Here is a 13555-nt window from a genome sequence, read left to right as displayed (position 1 = left end):
TTTATAAACATGTATATGTGCGTGTGCCGTATGTGGTTAGGGCAAAAAGCAAAAGTAAAGATTCCAGTTGTCCTGCAGCTTGAGATACTGTATGTTGGGCACATGGAAGAAAAATGAAAAAGAGCTCCCGTCTACCTATAAAGAATAGGATGAAGTAAGCCAAGTTCTCTGTCATTTTATTTGGAAATTATTCACAAGGGTCTCTGTATTATACAGAAGTAGAGGAACACACTAAAGTGATGATAATACATAAAAACATGATTCAGAATCAAAGGACCCTCCCTGCCTTTTAATGTTGAACCAACAAACGTATAAATAAACAGATATTTTATACATTTAAAGCTAACATCCTTTGCAGAAGTGAGCGGTTATTGAAATGATGTTTAAACTACAGCCAAGATGGCACAGTTGTTGTGGAAGATTGTATAGAAACCTGCTGTTTATTTTTAATTAATTAATTAATTAATTTAAGTTCATTTTAGTACTCTTCGCTTTCCGGTGCGATTCAACCCAGTACATATTTCTCAGTAGCACAGTATGGAGAGTGTCTCAACTGCTAAATAATGGCCTGGACATTCATATCCAAGCTGAGTGGAAGTGGGTTTTACATCGGAAGGTTCCGACAGATGACAGAGATACGACGCAGCCGAGGCACTCTCTGTCCATTGAACACAGACTCGTCGTCTTTCAGGATCTGGTGAGTGAAGTTAAATCTGGCCTGGTCCCTGTATGGGTGTGAGGAGAACAGAATGAAATTATAATTACACTACTGCATTGTAAGATGCTGGGTATCCTACAGAGTATGATACAACTACAGCACACTTCATGATGAAATGACGTGCAGCATATACTGAACCTCAGTATGTAGAGGGAGCACCGGGGCAGCAGCAGGTCCAGCCATTCGTTGGTGGCATCCTCCTTCACCAAGCGCATGATACTGTCTGACAGGAGACTCAACCCAGCAATAGTGCTACCACAGAACTTCAAAAAGACAGAGAGAACACACCTTGGATAACAGCCCAGGTCTTACCAATGTATACAGTGCTGAGGAATCTGATATTGTCTGTGTTGGAAACTAACATTTGTGAGTGTCAGTTTTCTTTGTCTGGATGCAGAAAAAACAAGGAAGAAACATACCTTGACACTGTCAATGTGAGGCTTGATGTAGCCAGTCTTGTCCAGATCTAGAATGTGCACAGGCCCGAGGAGAGGACTACCCTCAGGAAACGCTACTGATCGGACACGATTCAAGACCTCTTCACACTTTGACCCCCACCTCGCACGCTCAGTCTCTCTGTACCCGTGAATAGCCTGAATGTGGAGAAAGTGAATAATAATAATTTATACTTTTATTAATCCTGCAAGGGGAAATTACAATGCTTTCACTATGTTGTTATGACACACATTACACACAGGCCTGACTTACACACACACATGCTCAGTACTAGAGAGAGCTGTCAGAGTGAGGGAGCTGCCCATGGAAAGGCACCCCGAGCAGTTGGGGGTTTGGTGGCTTGCTCAAGACCACCTTGGCAGTGCCCAGGAGGTGAACTGGCACCTCTCCAGCTACCAGTCCACCACCATACTTTGGTCCGTATGGGGACCTGAATCAGCGACCTTCCGGTTCCCATCCCAACTCCCTACAGACTGAGCTACTGCCACCCCCAACTCAAATGTGTCACTGTCCTCTCAAATACATTTGTGCTCTAACTTTGCAGTAAGTGAATTGAGAAATGATTGAAATGATGCTCAGAAATAATTCCACAGCCTGTGGTTGTACAGAGTAAGTCTAATGCATTGCTTATTTTTTTGATTTTGTGACATGACATGTTTATTATTTCTGCATATATGAGCCAGTAGTACTCTCAAAACGGGATTTTTATTAAGGGATTTGTGTAACCAAAAAATATACCCGGAAACAGGACAATACAAAGATTTTCTTGCATCTACAGGTGAAATTTGGCCAGAAAATGCCTTCCTATATGATATATAGTAAAGACTAGGGCTGTTCTCGATTGAATAAATTCTTAGTCGACTAACACTCATTCAGTTGTATCGACTAATCAATTAGTTGATTTAATCGACAGATCTGTAAATCTGAGTTTCTCGGCAAAGAGTCATGCAAAAGCACCACTTTAGTTCTTGTGTTTACCAGAGATGTGCTCGTACGTTTCTTGTAAATAAGTCATTCAGCAAGAAAAAAGCATAAAACATGGCTAAACGACTAAAGAAATCTAAGTTGACTACGACCAAAACGACCGATTAGTCGACTAATCGACTAATAAGAGGGAGCAGCCCTAGTAAAGACGTGTAAGAGAAGGCCCATCTGTGATAGCGATCCGGGCTGCAAAGTGGAAGTGGTCCTTTAACTCGTATAAGTAGCATATATTGGCCGGGGTACTAATTGGGCTTAATGAATCGTAAAATCTGTAAACACAGGTGTAGCCTACGTTGCAACGTCACATGTACATTGTATGTTCACATTCGAGAAATCTGTGTAGACCCGTTTCGACTGTCAACCCTGTACCCTACTTCTTAACATAACTTACATCGTCCCAGTGGTCGAATTCGTAGCGTTTCTTCTTCAGGCCTGGCTCCAGCTCTCCCAGAAAAGCCCCCTCCTCCTCCTTAGTGATGAAGCCCGTCCTCACCTCCACCTGTGAGCCGAGTCTCTGCACAAGCTCCCGGCTTGACCCGACGATGAGAGCCTCATCTCGAACAGGTAACGTCAACAGGCCGCTGCTGGCACAGGAGCTCCGACATCGCTGGTGACCGGTGTAAACGGCTGGTTTGCGGATTCGTTTTAATGCTGCCAACAACGGTTTCATCCTCCTGCCTGTAATATTATTATTTAACCTCACCACGCTGTCCTGTTTACCTTTTAGCTGTGTTTTGCGCTTGTTGACAGAAGTCAAGCGGCAATGTGAGACGCCATGTTGAAAACGCAATGCATTGTGGGGGGTGTAGTCTTCCAGCAGTGAAACACATCTGGGATTTCTCTGCCCAAGGTGTGAGTAGAAAATGAACACGTTGGAAATGAAAGCGTTTGCCAATCTAAATATAATTAGAAAATATTTTAAATAAATACCTAAAATAGATTTTCACCTAAGGTTAAATACAGTCTTATACAGTTTTTTTCAGATTTTCATATTGAGAATGTATAATTATTATATGGAATCTATTTCTGACATGAGTTGCATGGTTTGGTTTTTGAACGAAGTGCCATGTTAACTTTGATAAGAAATAGAAGCCGATCATTATTCTAAACATGCAGACTTACTGATTGTCTCATGTTGGTAATATCATAAACAACAATGGACAGTGGTGACGCATTTTAATTACCATCAATAACTCATCATATTATTGCCCAACAGCTTGCATCAGTATATGCGGTTTGTATGTTATCTGTATGGACACGCTTTCACGCCTTTATGAAGTGATCAGCCTTAAAAGAAGCGTACTAAGTGCAAGCCTTTTTACTCTATATAGCTTTAGGATGTGAACACAGAGTGGCAACCAGAAGTAAAAGAGGGACTGCAGATGTTGCAGTTCTTGCTGTGACCACCGTAGGGCAGTGGAGACTCATGATTGTAAATACACTCAGGTCAGTTGTCTTGTCCACTTCACCTGTGCAAACATCTAGTAAAACCTTTCAAAGAGAAAAATTAAGAGAGGAAGTTGTGTTTCTAATTTGTCTACTGCCAAGTGTGTAAATACAGAATGACAAAACAAAGGTTTTGATTTTTTTCAGGGCTTGTTGATTACAAGCACTTAGATTTTTCTCAGATTGATAATGTTTATAACTCTTATTTTTTAAGTTAATAATAACCTAATAGTTCAGTATGTATCATACTTGAGTGACAGCCTCTGTCATAAAAACACAAATAAATGATAGGTGAATTAAATAAATAAGGAAATGTGTATATTTGGATTAAACAGATCTAGGAACAGAATATGCAGAAATCATTAAATAAATAAAAGAAATATTTTTTTTTAAATATACATTACTTTCTGTGTCCCTTTTTGGGCCACATAGTGAAATATTTGAAATATTTCAAGGGTCGAAAAAGAAAGGGAGCTGTGAGAGCAGTTCAAGTGGGGACCAGAAAAAAAAAACACTAGCCCATTTACCAATATGGACAGCTTACACACACACACACTCTCTCTCTCGCTCTCTCGCTCTCTCTCTCCTGCTTCCTCTTTTACTTTGTTTCCAGGTAAACCCTTTGTTAGTGAAATACTGTAACTGTATAGAAGGAAAGTGAGACATAATTGCCCTCACATGAAATGTGTGGAGCTTACAACTGATGTTTAAATTCTGTATCAGGTAGATAAGATCTAAGAAGGGTAACTGTCAGGGAACCCCGACATGGAGGAAGAGATGGAGGAAGATTTTGCTTGTGCAGAACCAGCTAGCTGCATTACCCTACTTATGAGTAGGTTCATTTTTCTAGATGTTTAAAAATGCCTTATGCTTTGTTCTGCAGGCTGCTGAAAACTTCTTATTTGAGTGTATTTTTGTGTGTAGCACTTTTAATGCATGTGAGCATGAGCCTGCACATGTAATATGCACATCCAAACACATCCACTGCCTATATAAAAGGTTTATTAGTGCGCCTATTGTGAGCCTTCTGTTGGTCTCGGTCAGTGAGCATCCACAATAAAACTAACTCACACCACCCCTCCTCCAAGACACACACACACACACACACACACACACACACACACACACACACACACACACACACACATATATAACTGATGTGATGCCCATTTCATTGTTGGATGCCATGTTGCTGCCCCCAGCATTACATTCATCCAGCCATGATGAGTGTTTTGGGTTCATATTCTCATTCCCAGTTGGTGCACTCATTTAAAGCTTCTATGATTCACTGCGTTATCATCGTTCAGCTTGTCTTGGAGGCATCATTATGCCTTCTGTTGAATCATGCAATTAAAGTGAAAATCACCAGAAAAATACTTGGCAGTGGTCAGTTTGGAATGTACAAACCTGTCTGCAGTAAATGTGCATAAGCACCAAGAACTCAGAATGTCACAGGATAATCTAAAGATTTGTATGCATCATAAAATCATGAAAAATAAAGGAAGTGGGGGCAGAGTGGTTGTTATGGTAGCACTTTTTTAGTAGAGGTACATAAACTTAAAGGGGAACTCCACTCCACCAATTTTACAAATCAAAATCTGTTTACAGGTCTTAAGGCTCTGACACTCCAACCCGACGGCCAACTGTCGGCAGAAAAGTGCCTCGGAACACACCGACGCGATGCCGACTTGAGCGTACGTTCTGCGCGTGGCTCTAATCTGTATTGTCGCCCAAAAAAAGAAAACCGGAAATGAAGGAACATCTCTCTACACCTAGTAAGCACAGAGCACGCTGTCGTCAGTCATTGTTTTCATCAGAGAGTGTTGATAGTAGTCAAGAAGGATCGTTGTTGTCATTACTCGCTGAACAGAAGAAAATACGATGGCTAGTAATAATAAGATACTGGCGTTGTCAACTCTCGGGCTGCTTGCACTGATTCAACAAGTCAAATCGGCCAAAATGGATGCCGACGGCTCCTCCGACTGACGACGGAACGGAACACACCGAACAGACTCGAGTCACCGACCTCACCAGACTGTCCGACGGCCGATAATCGGGTTGGTGTGTCAGAGCCTTTAGGGAGTACTATTGCATATGTGAAAAAAATTGTATAAAGCCTTTTGTGGCTCCGGAGCTGTGTAAACTCTGGTAAATAACTTCAAGTGATGTCACTTTTAACTATCCATCATGAGTCGTGCAATGTTATAGGAAAGGAATGCTAAGTCAGTAGAGTTCTCTTCTTAAGTTCACACAGTGAGGTGGACCCTAGGACACACACACAGAGGGAGAAAGCAGTGAGAGGGGAGGGAATACAAAATCCTTATCTCCCATGTTGTCTAGCTGTGAGTCTGCATACCTGTCTCTGGGCGTCTGTCCTGTCAACCAGCTTGTCCCAGAGTCCAACATGCTCTGCATCCTCCTCGCCTGGCGCCCTCCATGGTCATGAACTGTCTGGGCTGCCAGCTCTTCACGATGTGTATGGGATATATGTGCATGTGCTCTATTCATTCCCAATATGATCCTATTATCCTTTAAAATGTCTATACATTTTGATGTAGTGCCAGAAACCATTCTGTTACACAGTTAGACTAAGCTTCAGTTTAGTTAAACTAAACTAAATACAGCATCTGACCTAATGTTCTATGGAATCTGGAATCTTCACCTACCTTACTTTTTACTGGTTGTATAAATATGTATTTTATGGCAATTGCAAAATAGTATTTTTGACACATACTGTAATATATCATTAACCGATGTATGGCGGTAAAACACAATTTGCTGTGTATGATGTGGACCAGTCTTGCAGAGGTTTACATTTAAGTCTGCATTGGGTCTGTGGAGGACCGGGTTCAGCAGGGGCGGAGTGCTCTACATGCATCCAGCCATTGAATTATTCAGCCTTATGAATCATTGAGTCACGACACTCCTTTTTAGGCCCTCGCCTCAGAGCTCCAGCCTCACAGCTACACCCATTTAAACATCCGACATAGAAAGAAAGAAAGAAAGAAAGAAAGAAAGAAAGAACACAACGGAAAACAGTCATCAGAAGTCTAATTACTTTCTCCGTCTAGTTGTGCTGAATCATTACCTTTATTTTCAAAGACGCACTTGTTATTGCTACTGCTTCCTTGCAGAGTTCAGCATCCAACGTAAATGTAAAACAATCCCTGAAGCTAATCACGTTTGCTAAATATGCTATTAGTCGACATACTGTAAATTCCATTGACAAGCATGCGCATTTTCATATTTTATTTTATTTTATTGTAAAGAGGATTTGTATACCCATATCTTAAAGACAATGTGTGGTTTCAGTCCTTGTCAAAGGCATGCTGCAATTTACACTCACTCACAAAGACACTGCTGCAGAGCCTATCATGTTGCATTATTTTTCTCAGCCAAATATGCTATGAATACACAGAGATTATCATATATCTCTATCTCTTCTATAGAGACAGTGTATGTGTTCTTGTCAGGTAACAATGTTTTATGCATGGGTGGCCTGGGAGCTGTTGCTCTTCAGTGCTTCTTGTGCTGGCTGTGTGGAATAACAGGTTTGGACAGAAGGCTGCTGCTCCTCAAAGGCTCCAGCTCTGAAGGGCAATAGATAATTTCACAGATCATCACACCCAAGTGTAAACACATACATTTGTGAACACACAGATACACAGGATAGAAAAGAAAGAACAACCTATAAAATTGGAAGACACTTTTTTTAAAGCCAAAATGATATACATTTCATATGTGCTCACTGCATCTGAATCATCAATCATTGTTAGTAGTTTTTTAGCTTATAGTGATGTTTTTTAGACAGCTGAGATTGTGTAAGAAAACTGCAGTCTTAGCATTTTAACACACCCATCCTGTGCAGCATCATTTAAACTGGAACCAGCCAAAAACTAGCAAAAGAAGAAGACATTGTATTATGATATAAACATACAATACCTTGTACATTTCTTTGCAGACCACATTTGTCTTATTTATTTCCTTTTCTTTAAGTTTTTTCATGCTGTTAATGTTTTTTTTTATTTTTTTAGGTTTGTGATACCAGCTACTGTGCTGGTGTGGTCATTATATTATTTTGTAAATGGTGTTTTACTATCCATGGATTGATAGTTATTGTAGGATAACGTTGGTGCTGTGTGAGCTTGTTGAGGCGCTCTCCGTGGTGCTGACACGTCCGTGGCATGAGGACAATAGTGCTGATTTTGTGGTGCTGTCCATGGTCCTCACTTGATGGCAGTGAGGTTAGCAGTGACTATCTATCTATCTATCTATCTATCTATCTATCTATCTATCTATCTCCTTCTTTCTTTCTTTCTTTCTTTCTCTCTCTCTCTCTCTCTCTCTCTCTCTCTCTCTCTCTGGTTATCTGGAATTAATTGATCCAGAATTAAAATTTGTGTTCTTGCTTGCCCTTGTGGTGGGGTCAGCCTCGCTCTCGCGGCCGGAAGCCTTGCTTAAGTGGACACAAAGCAAAACGATCCCTTTCTGACATATCGGATAGACGTTTAAGGTCGTGCTGTTATCGATTAACGTTCACATGTGCAGTGTTCTGCTTCAATCTCTTGGAGAGGTGAATTACTTCTCCCGGTCAACCTTAAATCTATGTAGGCAATATATGTATTTCCCATTCACAGATGCAGCTATTTCTAGAGTCAATCAATTAGTCACATGATAGATTAAAAGAATGTTTTCCCTGTGATTTCCTCTCCTCTCCGGGGCTTAACGTAACGTGGCACCAGTTCTTGGCTCACCTTGTAGGCCTAGTTGTGAGCGACTTATAGCATTCACTGAACATGATACCTCTCTTTGTCATCACTCTACATGACCCAGAAAATCCAATAGAACCATCATGTACAAGCAAAGATGGAAATACAGTCGGTATTCAGACTGAAACTGCAACCTTGGAGATTTCAGTTTGAAACTAAAGATGTTTCCAAATGAGTTTTTTAACATAGATAATGTATAGAAATGTTATCACAAGAAGAAATACTGCAGTTCGTATTATCTCTTGGCTTTATCTATCCACGTTGTCTCTGTTTCCTCTGTGTTATGTAATTGAAAATATGTGTTGTGCCTTGACTTTAGCGCAAATCATGCGGCGCACCTTGAACAAGCACCTGTGTTTTGGTGGAGCTATGAGAAAAGCCTCGAGGAGAGGAGAAGAGGAGAGGAAGCCAGGGAAGATGATCCTCGACTCGGTTTCGGGGAGGGAGGGTGGGAGGGAGTAGAGAGCGCTCTTCGTCCATTAATTTCCAAATGTCTGTTGCTAAGAATAGCCTCCACCTTCCCTAACAAACACTCGCAGACTCGCGCGCGCACACTTTGCCGCGCACTTTCGCCCGTGTGCGCGCAGTCATTGTCAGCTTGGGTTGCAGCTGTATCTTTGCACAAGCTGCATGCCGCCAACACCCCGCCTCTCCGCCGCACATACGCGCGCATCTGGCTATAATAAGCATACTTATTAGGTCTTTATGAAATAAACACTTACACAGAGGTGGAAGGAAATGAGAAACACAGACACACAGTTGCCGATGTCACCTCATCCTCTATGCGCCAACAGGCTCCTTTACGCATTATTTGAAATTGATTTGGAGTTGGGTTGCTTGTGAGGTCCAGTTCAGCTGGGCAGGGCTATAGCCCGAAGCACCTTAAAATAAACAGGCGATAGTCGATGCCTCCGTCCGTGACATAGCCTACGTCTGGAAGTTGGACGAGCTACGTGCGTCATGTGCTGCAGCTGCAGAACCGATCAGGCTCTCATTGTTCACACAAACTGAAAGACAACGATTTCGCGCGCGGTGCGAGTTATTTAATTTACAGGCTTAATTTTCTGGCCTGAATTCCAAAGAAGGAGCCGGTCCCCTCCTTTTCATTTTTGTCTCCATCCACTCATCACCGATCCATCTATCCATCCGTCCTTCTGTCCCCCCCTCCTCCTCCCCTTGGGACCACTGGACGAAGAGAGAAGAGGCCGTGAGGAACGCTCTACCCTACTCCAATCAGAGAGAGAGAAAGGACGCTCTGCCAGGACATTTGGGCTTATCAGTGCGGACGAAGGTAGACTTTTCGGGGCGGGGATGGTGAGGGACTTTTTCGACACTGCTGCACCTCGAACATCCAAACCAAGATCATGAGAGGGTGTAAGACGGCGGAGAAGCGGCCGTCATACCCTTGTTTTTGACGACGCCGTCCGTGTGTCCCTTTCTCAGCTTCTGGATGGCCGCGCAGGTGACGGAGAGAAGATGATGGTTGCAACGAGGGAGGATATCATTGAATTCGTTTGAGACAATTATTTCATCTTCAGCGCTTGACAACAATGACACCGACATTTCAAAGGAAAACGGTATTTTTCTTTCTCCTTTCTACTCGAGATTGTGCACTCTGAAATAAGACGCATTAATAACAAATGTCACAATTTTCCTGGTCTCAAGGCTTATTAGGTCGCACTGGTAAAACAACTGTAAGGTGGCGGTAGCCCCATTATTCCCACACACTATGCCAAACATTGCGGATTTCAAAATTAAATAAATAATAGTAGCTTTTTCCCTTGTCAATGCCTTTTAAGTCTTCGGAACCGCAACCGTTTCCAAAATGAACGTCACTGACGGCCATAGCTACGGGCTGTTAACCATTTTCCCAGATTTATTTTCGACAATCTGATTTATTGAGGCCCGTGTGATTTAGAGTCGTTTAGATTGTCATTACATGCTGTCATGAGAGTGAAGAAATAAATCGTCCACAAAGGTGCAGGAGGCTGTGGTGCGCTCTGATACAGGCATGAAACATGGAGAACATGAAACATTCATGTTAACTCGCTACAGTCTCCCCATGATTTCATGTTGGGGGCGAAACCTGCTTCATACGGACATAAGAACCGACTAAGACTGAGACACCCCACAGCACTACCCTACAGTGCAACCAGTCAGCCAACCGACCACACATTTAATTTCCTCACACCCACAATTGGCCGTTGGCAGAGACGCAGAAGGAGACAGCAGCCTACATGGGCGTCCTCGTCTGCTAAAACCAGCATAGAACTGCTCGCCGGGTGCAGGTGTTCAGCGTGAGCTTACAAGACAACCCGTTGTGCATATGAGACGTTCTGATCCAGATGGGATGTAATGTTGTGTGGCTACACAGCTGAGCATTGGTCTTCTTCTCCGCTGCTTCGTGAAGATTGGCTTTCGGTGGTCAGAGAATGGCGCGGTTCGGAGATGAGGTACAGTCCAGGTATGGCGGAGGGCCCGGCAGTGGGGGCCCGGGCGGCCGCGGTGGTAGCAGGCAAGGAGGACCCCACGGACACGTTCACGGCCACGGGCATGGCCACGGGCATGGCCACGGTCCACCCGGAGGGCCCGGGACCCAGAGAATGTACAAGCAGTCTATGGCGCAGAGAGCCCGGACTATGGCCCTCTATAACCCCATTCCCGTGCGCCAGAACTGTTTCACTGTCAACCGCTCGCTGTTCATTTTCAGTGAGGATAACTTCGTCAGAAAATACGCCAAAAAGATCACCGAATGGCCATATCCTTTACCTGGCATAGTACAGTGAGTAAAAGCTGCTACTGTAGGCCTTGCCCGAGGATCAGGTAGGCCTAATGTGCAGACATATGATTGGATGGTTTAAATGTTTTTTCATTCCATGAGTTAAAGCCTTTAAGTTATGTCATAATAACAAAGGTGTAACAAGCACATGCATCAGTGCAGGCCCATATAGGCTACAGGAGGTCACAGACGAAATGCTTGACATGTAATTTATAGTTAATTAAGAGAAGGGGGGCATGAACCAGCGGCCCCTTTCATGAAGCTGTTGATCACCATCAATCACTGTTAGTAATTTCATGTCACAGTCGCGAGGGACCTGCTTGATATACGTTTCGTGTGTTTGTGTGTGTGGTAGTGGTTGGGGTGGGGGGGGTGTCAAGGGGGCGCTGCTGGTTGCTGATGTCAGCATGGGCAGTATAGGCCTAGCGCGGCTAGAGAAACCGGAGAGAGAGGGGGAGGGGAAGAAAGGTGGGAGAGACCTAGAGAGAGATGAAAATAAGCAGCTACAATTTGAATGTGTGTGTGTGTATCCTTGCAGTGATGCACACACAAGCTTCCATATCAGCATGATGCAGGGTGTGTGTGTGTGTGTGTGTGTGTGTGTGTGTAGAGAGCAGGTAAGTGTGAGTATAGTAGGCTATTAACTTGTGCTTTGACAGTATTTAAATCTTTTCCCCATTTTGAGCTGACTCTTAATCACACAAGCTGCAGGTGTCACTGAATGAATGTGGCACAATTTCAAACTCTGTGTGTGTGTGTGTGTGTGTGTGTGTGTGTGTGCGTGCGTGCGTGCGTGCGTGCATGCACCACTGAGTGTGACAGTGTTAAAATTCCAGCAATTCCCTGCATTTTCATCTTTCATGATAACCAGCACGTATTGCACCATTCAGAGGAGAAATAGCAAGTGATTTCAGTATTTTCATTTGCAGGACTTGTGTATGTCTGTGTGAATGCATACGAATGTGGAAGCAAGTTTTCTGTGTGAGTGTTAATGACAAGAGGGGAAATTGGAGTAATGATTGTATTGATCCATGCTGATGCTTGAGCCGTGACATAACTACACACACTAATTGGGCTGCTCTAGTGAAATGCAGGAGCTACTTATAGTGCCTCTGAATCATGTCTATTCACCATCTAAATGACAAACGTGTGTTAGTGAGAGAGAGCGAGTGTGTGAAGACAATCTGATGTTGTATAATCATATATTTCCTATACAGCAATTTAATAACTCTGACATTCAAAGATTTCCATGCAGTCTTGAAGTAATGCATTCATTTTGAATGAAACTCATTTGTACAAATGGTTTTCAAATGGTGGATTTCTTACTTTAAAACGTAACGTTATGTAATTAGGCTGTGTTCCCTGCTTATAAGCAACAGTAATAGTGTCTACAATTTATTAAAAATGCCAGCCACAGAGTTCACATACTGTACTGATAGAAAAGAAGAAGAAATGTAAAACCAATTGTTACACTAATTTCAACCTTGACTGTGCTAATAACAAAACAGAGAAAGAATAGAGGCAAGAAAAAAGGGGCCAATGGCAGAGGGTCTTATGATGATTTGATCCAGGGTATCCAACATGTAAGGCAGTAGGGAATGCACAATAATTATAGTTTTTTTTCTTGTACTGGCCTTTGAAATAAATACTCTTTAAAGTGGCTAAAGCTGGACCTTGTTAGGTTAAAGTTCAGACGACTTTCCTGTGAGTGGCAAGTTGTGATAGACCTCATTTTTTGACATGTCACAATAGGAAAAGCAAATGTATAAATACTAAAATAAATGATGGCTGAATTCCATTTAGCTGTTTCAGTTTCAGTGTCCTGATAATGTGCATGGCTGGCTCACTGGCCCACTGTCATAGCTTACTGCGACACATGAATGAAACGGAGCGAACGTTTATGTTATTAGTAACACCTGTGCCTTTCCTAGGACAAGTAGTCTGCTATGATTATCATCATCTGATCTCATCACATATTGTTTTCCCCCTCATCATTATATGTGGCAGCATGGGAAATGTCCATAGCCTTGTGATGATGGCTCTGGTGAAGGCAGGAAGCCCAAAGAATAGAGCTGAACTACCGCAAATGGAAATGTAGTATCTACATTCTTTGTGTGGAGAATAATTGTAAACATAAACAGAAGCAGTGTCTTGTATAGCACAATGATGTGAAAGGAATGGGTTAAGATGTGGTGTTCTTGGTACAGTTCTTAGGTCAAGCTAATATTTAAATAACTTTAGGTGTAGAACTGTGAATAGGTAATTTCAAGATTCCACGAGTGCTTGCTCAGATAATGCTATGTAAACTTGTAGCCGTACACAACAGATGAGTTTGTTTTATAATATTTAACACCTCTGCTCTGTGACATTAGTGAGGTTGGTTTCTTGGAACTTTATGATTGG

At 42.5% G+C, this 13555-nt stretch overlaps 2 protein-coding genes across 2 annotated transcripts in view; one reads left to right on the top strand and one right to left on the bottom strand.

Moving 5' to 3' along the window:
* Positions 1-155: 155 nt before the first annotated feature.
* alkbh7 (alkB homolog 7) lies at positions 156-3002 on the bottom strand. The gene is made up of 4 exons (XM_028600169.1): positions 2550-3002; positions 1138-1311; positions 857-981; positions 156-725 (listed from the first exon to the last, which is right to left on the bottom strand). Exons 1-4 carry the CDS (start codon positions 2826-2828, stop codon positions 605-607), a joined length of 699 nt encoding a protein of 232 aa, XP_028455970.1. The 5' UTR covers positions 2829-3002; the 3' UTR covers positions 156-604.
* Positions 3003-10805: 7803 nt separating this feature from the next.
* The window catches only part of cacna1aa (calcium channel, voltage-dependent, P/Q type, alpha 1A subunit, a), an 89715-nt gene continuing 86965 nt past the window's right edge, over positions 10806-13555 (top strand). Inside the window, exon 1 of the mRNA XM_028599201.1 lies at positions 10806-11131. Coding sequence (XP_028455002.1) covers positions 10806-11131 — 326 coding nt within the window. The remainder of the gene's footprint in view (positions 11132-13555) is intronic.

Source organism: Perca flavescens, chromosome 15 (genome assembly GCF_004354835.1).
Source record: "Perca flavescens isolate YP-PL-M2 chromosome 15, PFLA_1.0, whole genome shotgun sequence".
In the NCBI taxonomy this organism is placed as follows: domain Eukaryota; kingdom Metazoa; phylum Chordata; class Actinopteri; order Perciformes; family Percidae; genus Perca; species Perca flavescens.
This window is presented reverse-complemented; position numbering and strand designations above follow the sequence as displayed.

What these genes read in the sequence shown, in the direction of transcription:
- alkbh7 (XM_028600169.1), bottom strand. Translation starts at nt 2,828, where the DNA reads ATGAAACCGTTGTTGGCAGCATTAAAACGAATCCGCAAACCAGCCGTT. An exon ending in AATTCGACCACTGGGACGAT is followed by an intron (nt 1,312 to 2,549) that starts GTAAGTTATGTT and finishes CTCCACATTCAG; the next exon opens with GCTATTCACGGGTACAGAGA. An exon ending in TGCTCCCTCTACATACTGAG is followed by an intron (nt 726 to 856) that starts GTTCAGTATATG and finishes ACACCCATACAG; the next exon opens with GGACCAGGCCAGATTTAACT.